This window comes from Haematobia irritans, chromosome 4 (assembly GCF_050003625.1).
Source record: "Haematobia irritans isolate KBUSLIRL chromosome 4, ASM5000362v1, whole genome shotgun sequence".
Taxonomy (NCBI): Eukaryota; Metazoa; Arthropoda; class Insecta; order Diptera; family Muscidae; genus Haematobia; species Haematobia irritans.
Genome location: NC_134400.1, coordinates 2,099,789 through 2,117,923, shown reverse-complemented (window position 1 = coordinate 2,117,923; position 18,135 = coordinate 2,099,789). Strand labels below are relative to the sequence as shown.

At 29.6% G+C, this 18,135-nt stretch overlaps 1 protein-coding gene across 2 annotated transcripts; it reads left to right on the top strand.

The window, feature by feature from the left end:
- The first annotated feature begins 7,542 nt into the window (after positions 1-7,542).
- On the top strand, positions 7,543-16,627 carry LOC142234071 (cationic amino acid transporter 2). 2 transcript variants are annotated; one of them, XM_075305153.1, is made up of 5 exons: positions 7,543-7,801; positions 12,153-12,520; positions 14,689-14,949; positions 15,007-15,792; positions 15,856-16,627. In XM_075305153.1, exons 1-5 carry the CDS (start codon positions 7,776-7,778, stop codon positions 16,308-16,310), a joined length of 1,896 nt encoding a protein of 631 aa, XP_075161268.1. In that variant the 5' UTR covers positions 7,543-7,775; the 3' UTR covers positions 16,311-16,627. The 2 variants fall into 2 exon arrangements, with proteins under 2 accessions (XP_075161268.1, XP_075161269.1); XM_075305154.1 differs by lacking the exon at positions 7,543-7,801 and adding an exon at positions 11,431-11,537.
- Positions 16,628-18,135: the final 1,508 nt, after the last annotated feature.

The window sequence follows — 18,135 nt, the reverse complement described above, 5'->3', positions numbered from 1 at the left end:
AAACAAAACAGACTCTCTCTCACTTTAATATCTTTCATGGCTACTATCGAACTCCAAAGTATCCTCCATTATCTAATATAGTGATAGTAAAACACCAAACACATACTCCAACGTCACACATGTATTTAATTTCTAACTAAAATGTAAAATTGAACATAAAATCACAGAAGAAACCAAAAGTATTCGCTTACATTTTTGGCGAATCTGTATTAACATCGCTGTTGAAATTAATCTTCATTAGATTCTTAATTGTCATTATTATCCGTTAAGTTCAAGTGTGTACACGCAAAACAAAATTTCACATACACAAACAAACTGATCAACCACAACAACACAAAACACCGGGCAACGACCGAACATGGAGAGATTAAAAACCGAACTAATAATGTTAGCGATGTTATAGTTGTTGGATACCATAAATGGGTTGAGCAAAAGTATGTAACGGATGTTAATCTCTTCACACTAATACAAATGGAAACGGAAAGCAAGCGATTTTCAATGAACTCTCCAAAGTCTAAACAAATGAGTATTTCACAAATTTAAACGAAAGGAACAGATTAAAAAACACTAAATTGGAGATAGCTAATAAAGCGTATGTACCCCTTTAGGGTAAATTGTGCTCGTAGTTTTAATTTAAAAAAATCTGTTTATGCATATGTTCCTATGTTTATACAGGGTATTATAAATTGATGTAAATTGCCATTTAATATTTTAAATAAATATTAAATTCGCAATAGCACTCATAATTGAATATTAAAATACTAGAGAATATTTTCAAATTTAATGTCGAAAAATTAATTTTCTCCTCTGAAAAAACCTATTTTGAATTTGGAAAATAAGAATTAAAAGTTTAAAAAAAAATTAAATTTTTTGAACCTCTATCCAGTTCAAAATCTCATAAAATTATTTATTTAGTTTTTTATTTTTAATATTTATAACCATAATAAATTATGAATATAAATAATGACAGAAAGTAGAGTACAACTACAAATTTTTTCGACCAATTCATAAAAATAAAATGCAACACTTCAAATCAATGCCCAAAGGTGGTATAATATATCATTGATAGTTTTTTTATTTGTTTCTTTTAGTAGTATATTTAATTTTATATAAGCAATTGAGTAAACAATTCAGATAATAAAATAACCCGTCGAGCAAGGAGAGGAAGCGCATATTAATCGCATGCAACTCATGTTGACGGCAACGGAAACTCTCAGTGTTTCTGTGTGTGTATGTGCTTTTTTATCGGAAGAGAACATAAAATTATGCTCTTCTTTTCTCACTCGCAGTTTTGGGTTTTTTGTTCCCCTTTATAACCACCACACCATTGTAAATATATTTTGCCTATCTTCCCTTGTCAACAATGTTGTTGCTCTGTAAATCCTCTGTTTATTCACCACTATGTTCTTTCTCAATTTTTTTGTGGTGAACACTCTTAAGCAATGCTAAGTGAATTGAGTTGAACAGTAGAACACAAGCAATGTATGCTCATATTTAGTGTAAGCTTGTGTGTGTGTGTGTGAAGAAATGTTAATTATGCTCCTAGCACAAAAACAGGTTTTGGTTGATGTTGTATCTCTAGTAAATAACGCAAAATTTCAAACACACTAAAACTACTTCCACAAAAGTACAGCAGTTATGTATTGGACAAAATGAGTTTCTCGATTAACAACAAATGTATGTAAGCATTTAACTTTGAATAGCAAACAAACTTACATGTAAAGCACCAATTGGATTTATTCAAATTATTTGGCGAATATGTTTATCATGGGTATACTTTTTTAACACTGTTATGTAGTCCACAGTAGAAATAAAAAACACACACACAAAATACAACAAAAATAGCAAATTTTCATAGCGCGCAACACGATCTATAAGGTACGAGCATAAAAACCGAACTGTTCGTTTAGCTGTTGGATGAGGTTATTTTATTACCTGTTGAGTAAGGAGAGGAAGCGGATATTAAACGCATGCAACTCATATTGATGGTCACGGGAGCTCTCTCAATGTTTGCTTCTTTTTTATTTTATCAAAAGAGAACATATAGTTAAGCTCTACTTTGATTGTTATGTATTCATCCTGTTTTAATGAATGTTGTTATTCTTTTGAAAAGTCTTGCGACAAGTGCAGAATTTCTGAACTTGATAAAGATGTCATTAAAAATGTTTGTATTAAATTAACAAAAGTACTCATAGTTGAAATAAGAAATATACTCCCTTCAAATATTAAAATACTAGAGAATATTTCCAAATTTAATGTCGAAAAATGTATTTTCTCCTCTGAAAAAACATATTTTGAAATTCATTACTGATCAAAATGAATTGAATGAAAGTAAAATAAGCATCAAAAATTATGAAACTGTACACTTGCATAGAGATTCATAAAATTAAAACTGCTTCAAATCAATACCCGAATAATCTGTGATACATCTTTGAAAGTTTAAACTTTGAATTTCAGCTAGCTGGACAGTTTTTGTGGTGAAAACTGTTATGTTGGAATTTATAAAATATTTTTGGTGTTTTTTGCCCTTCGGGAGTTAGCATCACTGAGGACAGGTGTGACATTTTCTCCAATATTTATTTACGCATATGAGGGTAGTCCGATTTTTAGAAGAAGTTCATTAAGGCTGAAATACTGAGAAAATCTTAAGTTCATTTAAAAATATAATCGGCTTTTTGACGTACATTTAATTAAATTTCTTCTTAGTGTATATAACATAGCCAATGAAAAAAAAAACAAGTATATACGGCCGTAAGTTCGACCAGGCCAAAACTTATGTACCCTCCACCATGGATTGCATAGAATCTTCTACAAAAGACTGACATCCACAACACTTGCCGATGGCACGGTATCTTAAAACTTCTTAACACCGTCTTCTAAATTGTAAGCTAGTCCATACGGGGTATAGATTACACAAAAAAGGTCGATTAAATACGTATATAATTCATTTTGATAAAATTTTCTATAGAAATTCATTCTGATAATTGGTTGATAGTTTTGTAGAGGATGCTGATGAGGAATCTGGATATGGATCCATTTTTGTGTGATTGGCGATCGTCTATATATAACTATAGACCCATATAGCCCAATTTTTGCATGGCTGTTAGCGGGCTTATTATTATCACAATGGACTGAATAGTCTAAGTGAGCCTGAAATGTACCAAATTTCAACCGAATTGGATGAAATTTGCTCTTTCAAGAGGCTCCGGAGTTCAAATCTGGGGATCGGTTTATATGGGGGCTATATATAATTATGGACCGATATGGACCAATTTTTTCATGGTTGTTAAAGACCATATACTTACACCACGTACCGAATTTCAACCGGATCGGATGAATTTTGCACCTCCAAGAGGCTCCGGAGGTCAAATCTAGGGATCGGTTTATATGGGGGCTATATATAATTATGGACTGATATAGACCAGTTTTTGCATGGTTATTAGAGACCATATACTAACACTACGTGCCATATTTCAAGCGGATCGGATGAATTTTGCTCCTCCAATAGGCTCCGCAAGCCAAATCTAGGAGTCGGTAAATAGGGGGGCTATACGCAAAAGTGGTCCGATATGGCCCATTTGCAATACCATCTGATCTACATAAATAACAACTATTTATGCCAAGTTTCAAGACGATAGCTTGTTTCGTTCGGAAGTTAGCGTGATTTCAACAGACTGACGGACGGACATAATCGACTCAGAATTTCACCATGACCCAGAATATATATATATATATATATATATATATATATATATATATATATATATATATATATATATATATATATATATATATATATATATATATATATATATATATATATATATATATATATATATATATATATATATATATATATATATATATATATATATATATATATATATATATATATATATATATATATATATATATATATATATATATATATATACATATATATATATATATATATATATATATATATATATATATATATATATATATATATATATATATATATATATATATATATATATATATATATATATATATATATATATATATATATATATATATATATATATATATATATATATATATATATTCTGGGTCATGGTGAAATTCTGAGTCGATTATGTCCGTCCGTCAGTCTGTTGAAATCACGCTATATATATATATATATATATATATATATATATATATATATATATATATATATATATATATATATATATATATATATATATATATATATATATATATATATATATATATATATATATATATATATATATATATATATATATACATTATGGGGTCTTAGAGCAATATTTCCATGTGTTACAAACGGAATAACAAAGTTAATATACCCACATCCTATGGTGGAGGGTATAAAAATACATTCCTCCGGAACGAAATTCTAGACATACGAAATTCCCCTTTATTTTCTTTATGAGCGAAAAATCACGAATTTATGACAAATGTTGCAACAATTGTCTCTCGCGTCATTTTGATTTGTCTTTAAAGATTCTTTTACAGTGTCAACAGAAAAATTTGTTTGTATAAAATTACAGTGTAGTCCGATATAGGCCCATGTAAACCGAACCCCAAACTTGATTTCAATTTTTAGGGAATGTAGTCGGCACAATTTCTATCCGATTTCCTTGAAATTTGTCATGCCAGGTATAGACTCAACAAAAAAATGTTGAGTGTATACAATTTTTAACTAAACTGTAATAAAAACCAATATCAAACAAATAAGTAAATATTATTTAAGAACATTTATTGAGCATAAATAATTTGTTTCATTTGTTAAAGGAAAAAATTGGAGTTCAACATTGCAAAAATTTTTTTATCGCCTTACCGAGTTCCAGATGTGAAAATTTACAAATTTTAATTAAGCAAATCTTAAATTTTTCATTTTGTATATATAGTTTCTCAGTTTTAACTAATTTAACTAAAATACACAATATGTTATTAAACTTTCTCATATTGAAAAAATTTTAACTAAAACATAATAATTCCCTTAAACTAAAATACACTTAGATTGGCTGTACCCTGGAAAATTCACTTTTTCTTCAATTTAAAACTATGTACAAATGTTTCTTGTTCCTCGTCCAAAAATAACATGTTTGAAATTATCATATTCCTTCTTTGCATGTATATTAAAGTACTTAGAATTCGGCCCATCCATATGTTCTTGTATTTATATCGAGTTTATTATTTATTTTATTCATTTGCTTTAACGTTTTTCATATTTAATTGAATTAAGCCAATATACCTTGATGTGAATGTGATAACAATTATGAATCAATTAAATGCCAAGTGAATGTGTAAATTAATGACTGGTTCCATAAATGAGCTGACAAACGAAAGTCAAGTGAAATGAAGCATTTCTATGATGATGATGATGTTGCTTGCAAATCCATGTAATATGTTACAGATTTCAAATTAGTTTTAATAAATTAAGAACAATTCGATTACGCCTAAGGCCCGAGTAAGCATAAGGGCGATGATGCGAATAATAATTGTGTTTTCATTATACCACATATTCTATGAAATTCTATTGAATATTAATTGTGATTGATTCATTTTGACAGAAATTCAATTCTGCTACACTTGAAATATTTAATTACTTGAATACAAGTATCCGTAAGCAATTATTCAAAAGTTTAGATTATTAAAACAAAACATTTTTCTTCCTATTCCATCCCATTCAACATTATTCCAAGGAAATAAATTTTAAATTCTAATTGCAGCGATAATGTTGATATGTCGATAATATTCCCAAGAAGGTTGCTTGATCTTCATTGCAAAACATAATACTTTGTTTTTGATTTTTTTTTTTCAGTGTAATTCCATTTGCCCAGGACAAAGGTAAATCATTTACATACACTGCTAATTCGTAAACATAGTGAAATTGTCTGTTATTATAATGAATTTTCAATTACACACACACACAAATAATTTTGGATTCAATCACAAATTGATCCAATTAATGTTTAATTGAAATGTCTTCAATCACAGAAAAGAAAGTATAAATTAATTGATACTATTAATATTTGTGATTGATTTTTTTAATTAAAAAATTGTTCAATCAATTACATTTTTAATTGAATATTTTTGAATATGCTATTAACATAATCATTCTCTCAATGAAAATATTTCGTAATATGAGAAAATTACGTTGATTTTTTTTTTTTGGATTGGACTAAAGGGCTATTGACCATAATTAGGTATTTATTTCTAAAATACTTGCCTAAAAATTTCAACCTACAATTAAAAATGTGGCAACATTCAACAATGTTCTATTCTCATACAACTGAAAGCAAGTATTCGTCTTTTAGGGATACTGAAGCGTATGATGCAATACAAACCATATATTCGTCATTAGAGGAAAACCAAACATCCCCCTTTTGAGAATGTTCAAAAGCATATAGGGTTGCCATGTAGTGCGAAATATATAGTACTCAAGGAAGAGTTACAAACACGTTTGGTACAATTCCACCAAAAATGGTAGATTTTGTATTGTTGGGTAGATTGGTAGAATTCTTACTGTTTTGGTAGACAAAATATTCATCTACAACTAAGAGGTACTTCATAAAATTCCCTTGGGAATAAAGTTTTGACGAAATTTCTCTATAAAAATAAATTTTGACAAAATTTTCTATAGAAATAAAATTTTGGCAAAATATTTTATGGAAATACAATTTTGACAAAGTTTTCTATACAAATAAAATTTTGACAAAATTTTCTATAGAAATAAAATTTTGTCAAATTTTCTATAGAAATAATATTTTGACAAAATTTTTTAATAGAAATGAATTTTTGTCAACTTTCTTTCTATAGAAATAAAATTTTGACAAAATTTTTTGTAGAAATAAAATTTGGACATAATTTTCTATAGAAATAAAATTTTGATAAAATTTTCTATACAAATAAAATTTTGAAAAAAAATTCTATAGAAATAATATTTTGACAAAATTTTCTATTGAAATAAAATTTTGACAAAATTTTCAAGGCAGATAAAATTTTAACAAAATTTTCTATAGAAATAACATTTTGAAAAAAATTTCTATAAAAATAAAATGTTGACAAAATTTTCTATAGAAATAAAATTTTGAAAACATTTTCTGTAGAAATAAAATTTTGACAAAATTTTCTACGGAAATAAAATGTTAACAAAATTTTGTACGGAAATAAAATTTTGAAAAATTAAGTATCTTAACACTAAGTTAACCATGCTTCATCAATGCTCTTAAAGATTGCTAATACCATGCTACCCATATGTTTCTCAGTATGGGAATAATTGTCACTTTCTAAGAAAATCATTCTCATAATTGTGACTTTTGATAATAACATCAATATCTTTATATTCTCCCCACAAACTAATGTCGCAGTGTATGGCAACCCTAACTGCTCTCTTATGAAAACAATGCCGGTCTCTCTTCTTGTTGCTATTGGTTTGGTCGCTCTCTTCGATGGGCCTACTCTTTTTGAACAGCCAACAGCTGTCTTAAACAGCGTGTATCTTATGGATACTAGATACGTAACTAACTGACTGATTTAGTTGTATGTCGACCAAGCTAAAAGTACAACGGCAAGTTCTCAAACCCAAAGACAAATAGCATTTACCGGTTCAGAATGCCGCGTGTTAACTGAAAGCAAAGAAAATTAAAACAAATATTCATCAAAAAAAATTCCTATTGAATAAGCAAAACAACCAAGTACAAAATCATTTTACATTTCATCAAATACTGTATATATTTAACAAATAAATAAAATCTCACACAATGGAGGAATTCCTGGATAGCATTGGGTAAGTACTTCTTCTGCAAACTTGCCCTAGAGAAGAGGACATGAGGAATTGCAATGGATCGGCTTCCAATTACCCATAAGACTAAATTGAATTATGTCAGTGTCATTCAGTTTGAACCATGTGCTAACATATAGAAATAAAAATAACTCATTTTATGCATCACAGTATTCCGAGTCCTAAAGAAATTTATATACATTTACTTAGGTCTAGAATTTAATGAGTGTGTATGGGTTCATATGCATCAACGGTTTTTTTTTATTTCGTTTATCTATATAAAGCCCAACAAACAACTGTGCAAAGTTAGCTATTTTGTTTTGTTTAATTATAGTTTGCGTGTTATATTCAATTTCTGCTGTTTCTTATTGATTTTTGTATTGTGGTTATTCTCTCCCTCTCTTTTTGCGTTGAACACCCATTGGGGATGAGGCATAAGCAACTCGTATCAGGGATGGAAAACTGATGCTTGAGCATATGTTGAAAATGTACCAAAGAATATATTCAAAGAGAGAAAAGCAGGACTCATAATGGTTCAATAATGGGGCTATGAAAATGTGGCCCTAGAACCCACATTACATACATAGAGATGAACCCAAAATTACTCTCACAGAGAAGGTAATAAAAAATTCAAGGCGAATTTTAACCAAAGTGTACCAACCTTGAATTTTTATTAAAATGATACAAAATTTTCATTAATATTACGCAATGTTTATTTAATTAAAATTATTTAATTAATTAAATGATTACTAAAAATAACATAATACAAAGAAATTATGTCGTAACGCATAATATTATACGAAATAAATTGTATAATATTTGCTATATCGAATGGAATAATTTTACAATATTAAATCGTACTCACTTGTTTCAAAGTGAGTAAAACCATTATCTCGTAAAATATTAAATTTGAAATAAAAAAAAAGTCTCGAGTAAAATAAGTAGCCAGATCGAGGGGCTCCATTCGACTCATATTATTGAAAAGATTTCAATAGTCTAAATTATCTGAATAAAATTAAATCTAAATCTTAAAGTTCATGGTTAAAAAATATCTCATTTCTCACATTTCATAATTTACCCCAAAATCTGTACCAAATTCTTAAAGTTTCCATCACTGAAATGTATCTCAAAACCCATGTATGGGGGAAATAATGTTTGCATTAAAATTACTACAAACAATATAGGCGTAGTGTGATCGATCTTCTCAAAATTGCTGTCTAAACAAACCACAAGAATGAGAACGATAATTATGTAAAAACAAATACTCCATATAGGCTGTAATATCGCCCGTCAGTTTGTATAGTACTATCTTTTAATTACCAAATTACGGAATTTAGAATATCATCGAATGGGACGCCATAACAGAAGGTCGTCTAAACTTTGATATCTTTTACACGCAAAGAAAAACAAAACGTTTGGAAAACGTGTACCGAAAACGTTTTTCTTTTGTTAGAGTTTTTTGAATTGCTTCGAAAATTTTAAACTATTATCACTAAAAAAATTCGTTTGTTACAAAATTTTTATTTTTTCAATAAAAAAAAGTTATTTTTGAAACAACAACACAGTCCATTTCGTTTATATGAAACACTGTTCTTTTCTGACTTTAGGTCTTTAATAAGATACATTTTACAGTTCAAAATTTAATATAGTACAATGTAATGTTGAACATTTTTTCGGAATCTTCCGAACATATCCGGAATATATGTAAAAAAAAAAACAAAAAAACTTTGGTCGAAGCAGGGATCGAACCCACGACCCTTGGCATGCATGTCTGACGTAGCAACCACTGCTCCATGGTGCCAAACTAAATGTTTGTTTCTATTAAATAAACTTTGTTTATTCGGTTCGTGGGCGCCGCAAGCTATGCTATATAAATATAACTTATATGGATAATTATCTATTGATGACCATAACAGGTACATAGCTCAGTGGTTAGTGTGTTGGCTTACAAAGTGCATGGTCCGCGGTTCGATTCTTGGTCCAGGCGAAAGGTAAAAAAAATTTAAAAATTTATAAAATCGTATAATTTCTTCTACATTGTTGGTATTACAGGAAAAGGTGTTAAGAACTGGAAAACCTCGTGGATGTGAGAAAGATGTGAGGGAAAATGCAATTAGCCAGAAAAAATTTTTTTTGGGTTAGTCTTTATGAAATTGTTTTTACATCCTGGAAAAGAATAAACGTTTAGCACAAAAAGTATATACTTTTCTTCCAAATACACTTCCTTACAGCGAAAAGCAAATGAGAAACGAACTTTGTTTGTCTAAAATTTCGTTTGGGAGGAAAGAATTATTTTTTTGCGTGTACTTGGTACAAAATATGGGAATATTTGCTTACAATGGCGCATTTTGTTATGATTTACTCTGGATACAGTTTATCCAACGAAGCAATTTCGTATATGAATATATATAATGGGATTTTTCACAATTTTTTTTTTCTGATTCATATATAATGGGATTTTTCACAAAAAAAAAAATTTCTGATTCAATCAGGAAATTAATTGATCCAATTATTTGTTTTAATTGAAATTTCTTCGATCACGAAAATAATAGTATCATTCACAGTTTTAATTGGGCATAGAAAAATATTTTATTAAAAAATTAATTGATTTGATTTGAAAATCACTTAAACAATTAAATGAGTCCACATCAATTATTTTTTTTTATTAAATTGTTAATCGGAACAATTAATTGTTTAATAAAAAACGCTTTTCACTAATTTTCTTAATTGACTTTGTGTTTTTTTATTAAATAAATTGATTGTATAAATTAAGTTTTTTTATTAAAAATTTAATTTATTAATTTAATTAATTTTTTTTTTAAATTTAATTTAAATTTAAAAATTTTCAATCATTAACCTAATTGACTTAATGTTTCTAGTTTGATTAAAAAGTCAATTTATCAATTAATTCTTTAAGTGAAAAAGTCTTCAGCTACAATTGGTGATATTTGTTTCTGTGTTGACCACAATATCTAATTATATAACATCAAATCGCTTTCTCATGATGGAATTTTTTCTCGGGAAGAAAGTTTAGACAAACGACGTTTACTTTTGATGCTAAGAAATTTGTCTTGTAAAAAAATCGATTGTCATAAATTCGTATTTATTTGCTCTTAAAAAATTTCGTTTATCTAAGATTTCGTTCCGGAGGAAAGCATTTTTTCTTTGAGTGTATGAAGCGTTATGACCCATTTTGGGGTTCGATTAAAAAATTAATTTAAGCGAATAAAATTTTAATTGAAGATTTTTATTATTAAATTAAAATTAAAATTTTTATTTATTTATTTTATAATGTAAATATGTTTTTCCCATACTTTCAAAAATACGTCAATTAATTGTAAGACCTTGTGGCAATGTTATTTTTGATTGAGAAATTTGTTAGAATTTTTGATATAACCCTCTGAAAATGTTTATATGCTGCATTTTTAAAATAAATCTAATAAAACAAACCTGCCTTCTCTCATTTTCAATAAAATTAGCAACAGCTGTTCCATCTATACAACTCTGTTTATTGATAAACAAAAAATTCACCACACAACAGCATAGCACGTAAGATGAGTTTAATTTCCTTATTGACCACAAGCTCATCAATTACCGTTCGCTTTAACAAAATTCACCATCATTGGGTTTCTGCGTGAAAAACGGTATTTAAAGAAATTTACACAACTCTTTGGTTTAGTTTGTCGCATGAATTTTTGCAAGTGAAGATTTCAAAATTTTTCGATCATTGATAGAATTGAAGGTAAAGAGAGAACGTTGGAAATTTAATTCGTAATTTGAAGAAAAAATAAGTCGCTTTGAGAACGTAAACTAAAAATGAAATTGAAACTTTTGATTCTTTCGTGACAATAAAAATAAATGTGCTCTGCTGACAAAATATCTCATTTATTAATGGCTCATATTTATGCCAATTTCATTAGGCGCGAAATAAAACTGAATCATTGTGTAACGTTTGATGTCTTGTTTTTTTTTGGAAATTTAATTTCCATTGTATTAGCACGAAAGTGTCAATTAATAACAATTCCATTTAAACAATAATTTTATAGTGCTAAATCTATAATTAACTTTCGGGCAAAGTAATAAAATCAAAAATCTTGTGATCGATATAGGCTAAAGCAGAACACCACCTTCTAAGAAAATTTAATTATTATTACTGTTGGCTTCATAACTATCAGAAGTAAGGATTTGTCATAATGACATGGCTGATAGAAACTATTTGAGGAAAGCAAAATACGTGCTAATAAGCTAACCTACTGTGATTTCATAAAAAATCATGTAGTTAGTGCATAGGATGTTCAAAACATTTCAAAAGACTTGGTAATGTTTTATTGATATTTTCCCTTTGTTTTATTTCCAGGATGCCTTTTCCCAATTTCAAAAATATATACGAGACTCTAACCCGTAAAAAACCTATTGAAGACTCCACCGAATCGAAGTTGGCCAAAGTTCTGTCAGCCTTTGATCTGACCACATTGGGCATAGGATCCACTCTAGGTGTTGGTGTTTATGTTTTGGCCGGTCAGGTTTCTAAGGTTTATGCTGGTCCAGCAGTGATCTTCAGTTTCTTAATTGCTGCAATAGCTTCCATATTTGCTGGTCTTTGCTACGCTGAATTTGGTGCACGTGTACCGAGAGCGGGCTCGGCTTACGTTTACAGCTATGTTACCATTGGAGAGTTCGTTGCATTCATAATTGGCTGGAATTTGATATTGGAATATGCCATAGGTATGTATTATGTGTTAAAATATTTCGCACAGTGTAGGGAAAATAAAGCATTGAAATTATAAATTATATTTTTATATTCTCCACCGCATTATTATTCCGAATCAATGTAACCACGTTCGTCCATCCATACGGTGTTGCCAGTATTTATCTGGCTCTTGTTCCCAAATTATGATGTTTTCGCCACCAAAAATCCCCAATTTAAATTTAAATTCCTCACAAAAATCCCCAATACATTTTTGGCAATTTTTTTTTTTGAAAAAAAAATAAAGAAAATGGCTCTGCTGTAGAAATCAGTAATAATTTAAAAATTAAAATTTTGTCAAATCCAGCAAGCTGCAATAAGATCAAGATTTCAAACCACAACACTAAGAGACTGGTGATCGTCTTCCAAATGCTGGAGATATGAAAATGGGAGTTCGGTCACCTTGTATTTATACGCGAAAATTTACTTTTAAATATTCAAGTAGTAAAATTGGGTGGTAGACACATTGTCAATGTTGGTGGAATTCTACCAGAAATTGTAAATTTTTTATTGTTTTGTAGATGGGTAGAATTTTTGATTGCGAAATAAAATTTTGACAAAATTTTCTACAGAAATAAAATTTTTACAAAACTTTCTATAGAAATAAAATTTTGGCAAAATTGTTTATAGAAATAAAATTTTGACAAAATTTTCTATAGAAATAAATTTTTGACAAAATTTTCTATAGAAATAAAATTTTGGCAAAATTGTCTATAGAAATAAAATTTTGACAAAATTTCCTATAGAAATAATTTTTTTTTAAAGATTAAACCGATTTCTCGAAAAATCCTCTAAAAAAATTCCCAACTTTATGGAAATTCCCCACCAAATCAAGAAGTCCCCAACTCAGAAATTTCGTACCCATTCACGAAAATATATCCCCAATTTGGGGAAAAATCGCCAATACTGGCAACACTGCATCCATACACTGAAAAAAAGCATGCCCGGTTCCAAAGATTTTGTCTTTATTTTAAAAATGTTGGTATTGATTCCGAGCCAAAGAAGCGGAGAATACAAGTAAGGATACTTTTAAGACACAATTCTCTTTTAAATTTGTGTTTGGTGTACTTGTTTCTAGGAAGCAAATTTTAAGAGTCGTCTTTCAGTAGAAATTATGCTATATTTCAAGTAAACAACGTCTTTAAAATAAAGTGTTGAAAAACATGTCCTATATTTGAATGATTTTTTGGAAAAAGGACAACAAATTTAAAGACAATTTCATTAAATTTAAAGAATTTTTCTGAATTATTAAAGTCAAGTTGACCTTAGCCCAAACATTTTTTCTTTCATCACCACCTCCATTTTTAAGTAAAATCACTTAATTATAAGGATAATACGACTTCATTGAAAAGTTTAATGACTTTTGGACAAAGAAAAAAACTTTATATTAGAGAAATGCGTCTTCCATGCCAAGCAAAATTTGCATTCGTATTTTAAAGACATGAAATCTTTGACCTCATGACAACATTTTTTTCAGTGTATGTTAAAAATCGCTTAATGTACATTGCAAATTTAACATAAATTTTACAAATAATTTGAATTACATATTAACCATTTTAAATGTTTAATTCGATAGCATTGTTACCCAGTGCTTTAATTTTTATTATATTTCTTAAAATTTTAATAACTAATAAATTGTTTAATTATTTCAAAATGAACTCCACAACTTAAATTAAATTTTTAATTTAATTTTTATTCATCTAAAAAAAATTATTTGAAAAATTGCACATTTATAATTAAAATAAATTAAGTTTAAGTAAATTAAAAGGAAATAACGTAAAGTTGAAAACCAATCCAAGTGGACTCATCTAACCTATGAGTGCTATGTTAACTTATATTTTCCGGTCAGCCAACAATTTTCCCCCTATTGTGTTGTGTCACTCAAAGTTAGAATTCTCTATACTGCATGTGTACAAATATTTCCACTTAGGCTACGTCTGGAAGCATATGAGAGTTATATGTTCGTCTACAAGACAGATTAAATTACTCGTCTCATGGCAAATTGTTCAAAGCATAATTGAGTTGATTGATTTATATTCGATATCTAATTGGTAATTAAACAAAAAAAAAAAACAACAAAACCAATAGCCAAAAGTTACAAATATGAAATCGAAAGAGGAGGCCACTGTATTCCCATTTCTTTCAGGCTCCGCGAGTGTGGTAAAAGGTTTAAGTTCCTATTTGGATAATTTATGTGATCACGCTATGGAGAAATTCCTGGGAACCCATTTGCCCATGAATATAGAGGGCCTTAACCACTACCCCGACATATTTGCTTTTGGTGTCACCATTATATTTGCCTGGGCCATAGCCATGGGTGCCAAGGAGTCCACGAGGCTTAATACGGTATTCACTTTACTCAATCTAAGTGTGGTGCTGTTTGTCATAATAGCTGGACTATTCAAAGGTAAGTCCATGCGAGATCCGTCCCAAAAGATCGTAACTAATTATGATTCTGTTACAGTATCGACCAGAAACTGGGCTATCCCCAAATCGGAAGTACCTGAAGGCTATGGTGAGGGTGGATTTGCCCCTTATGGATTTGCTGGCATAATTCGGGGAGCTGCCATTTGTTTTTATGGATTTATTGGTTTCGATTGCATTGCCACGGCTGGTGAGGAGGCCAAAAATCCCAAAAAGTCCATTCCATTTGCTGTTATTACCTCATTGGCCATGGTGTTTTTGGCCTATTTTGGAATTTCCACTATCCTTACAATGATGCTGCCCTATTATGAGCAAGACGAAAGTGCTCCCTTGGTCCATGTATTCAGCATATATGGGTGGTCAGTGGCCAAGTATATTGTCTCCATTGGAGCCATATGTGCCATGTGTACCAGTTTAATGGGCTCGATGTTCCCATTGCCTCGTATTGTTTATGCCATGGCCACAGATGGTTTACTTTTCAAATTTATGGGGGAAATCAGTTCCAAACACAAGACACCCTTAAACAGTACCCTATTGACTGGATTCCTAACGGGTGCCTTTGCTGCCATCTTTAATTTAAAACAATTGATGAATATGATGTCCATTGGTACTTTTTTGGCTTATTCCATGGTGGCCGCTTGTGTTCTAATTCTACGTTACGAATCTGACGAAAGAAGGGATAGTCGCCCAATGGCGAATGGCCGACTATCGATGAGCTACAGCGAGGCAGATTGCGGTTTCTTGAAAATGCTTTTCAATAGTAACCGATCAGCGACTCCCACTAAGAAAACTGCACGCATTGTAACCATCATGATTTTACTATATGGTAAGTAATGGAAGTACCAAATGACCCCTTGCATGCAATTTCTAATTTCTTCTCCTTTTGTAGTATTATTTTGTGTCTTATTGACGCAAATCCTGTTGCCCTTTGAAGAGAATTTTTCTGAAATATCTGCAGTGGATTTTATCAAGTTGGGTTTAAACCTGGCCTTACTTGTATTGACTTTATTCATAATTTCCCGCCAACCGGTCTCCTCATCCACTTTGGCCTTCAAGGTACCATTTGTACCATGGGTGCCTGGTTTTTCATTGCTGATCAACATCTACCTCATGATTAAATTGGACATTATGACATGGGTACGATTCAGCATATGGATTGCTATTGGTCTTGTTATATTCTTTGGCTATGGTGTGCGCAATAGCCGTATGAGACGTAGAGAACTTAAGATCCTGGCCGATTCCGAATCAAGGGAAAGGAGTGAAGTAGATTCTATATCATCGCTGCAGAACGATGACCGCTTCAGTACTCAAGTTCCATTAATGGTTATGCATACTACAAGTTAATCTCATATTAAATCTCATACACATCTAAGGAGACCAAGGATCAATGTTCTTAGCTGGAATCTGCTTACTTGGCATTACCATACTAATTTGCATTATCTACATTATTTCATTACACATTTCTACCAAATGCTAGCAAACATGTACTTAATTGTAGTAAAGAAATCAATGTAAGCCTTTCTACGCAATGTGAATACATTTTTAGAATATTTTTATTGAAAACAAAAAAATCTAAACTTAAGCTAATTATTGTTTAAGACATACTATCAATGTTATTAAGTTAAAACTATAAAATAAAATATTATTTTAATGTATACAAACTTAGGTTTCACTTCATGGGGACACTATAAAACAACGGAGGACACTGAGATAAAATATTTTTTATTAAATAATAAATAGTATTAAAATTTGGAAGACTATATTCTATCACATTTTATATATACTAATAAGCTGGTGTAGGATATCACAAAGCAGCTAACAGTACAGTTGGTTTGGAGTATCATCGATGTAGTAATATTTTGCCTATGGCATCCCTACTTCAAAACAGATGTATGCCAGTAATTTAATATAAAAAGTAGCATACTTTTAGGAGTAATTGAAAATTTCTCTCTACGTGTACATTGGGTTGTAGAGATTAATATCTAAATCGCTGCCTTATGGAATACCAAACATAATTGTTTTGCAAATAAATTTGATAATGTCTTATTAAGCGTTTAGAAAACGTTACATTTATATTTTTAAACAAATTACTAATATTAAATTAAATATTTTTCAATGGTGGTGATACTCTTCTCCAGGTGGCTCCCGACATTAACACGGCTATGAAAAGCGCGTAATTTCTCAATGGAATATATATGCACTGAAATCAAAGCTTATCCAGTTCCAAAGTTTTTGTCTAATTATTTTTTTTTTTTTTTGTATTGATTCCTCTAGTTTACAAAATAATTTTTTTTCATGGACATTTGATGAGATGTGACTTTTCTTATGTATTTTGTTCGGCTGAATTCGAAAAATTTTTTTTTTAAATTAAATTAAATAAGTTATGAAACATTTTTTGAGATATTTTTAGTTTTTCGCTCTTTTTTCACTAAACAAATTATATTTCGAGTTAGAAATGTCCGATTATATCGTTGTACTTAAATGAAAGGTATTGAGATGACGAATAATCGTGTATAATTGGATCTCTCATAAGTTAAGTGGTTCAAAAAATGTCGATGGAAAAAGGGCAAATTTTCAAACAAACGAAAAAAAATATGTTTTACAGTGACCCCTTTCCGCCGGAAAAATTCAAACTATTGAAAAAAAAATGAGTAATAAGACCAACTAGAAGAAAAATGATTTGACATCGGAAAACTGTTCCATAAAAATTTTTTTAACGTTTTTTTCGAATTCAGAAGATCAAAATACATACACTGAAAAAAATATTGTCGTAAGGTCAAAGATTCCATGTCTTTAAAATACGAATGCAAATTTTGCTTAGCATAGAAAACGCATTTCTCTAATATAAAGTTTCCTTGTCCAAAAGTCGATAGACTTTTCACTGAAGTCGTATTGGCCTTATATTAAGTGATTTGACTTAAAACTGGGTATCATAACATGAAAGAAAAAATGTTTGGGCTAAGGTCAACTTGACTTTAATAATTCAGAAAAATTCTTTAAATGATGAAATTTTCTTTAAATTTGTTGTCTTTTTGCATCTTGACTACAAAGGAAAAAATCGTTCAAATATAGGACATGCTTTTCAAAACTTTATTTTAAATAAGTTATTTACTTGAAACATAGCTTCATTTCTACTGGAAGTCGAGTCTTAATTTGGAAAACAAAGTTG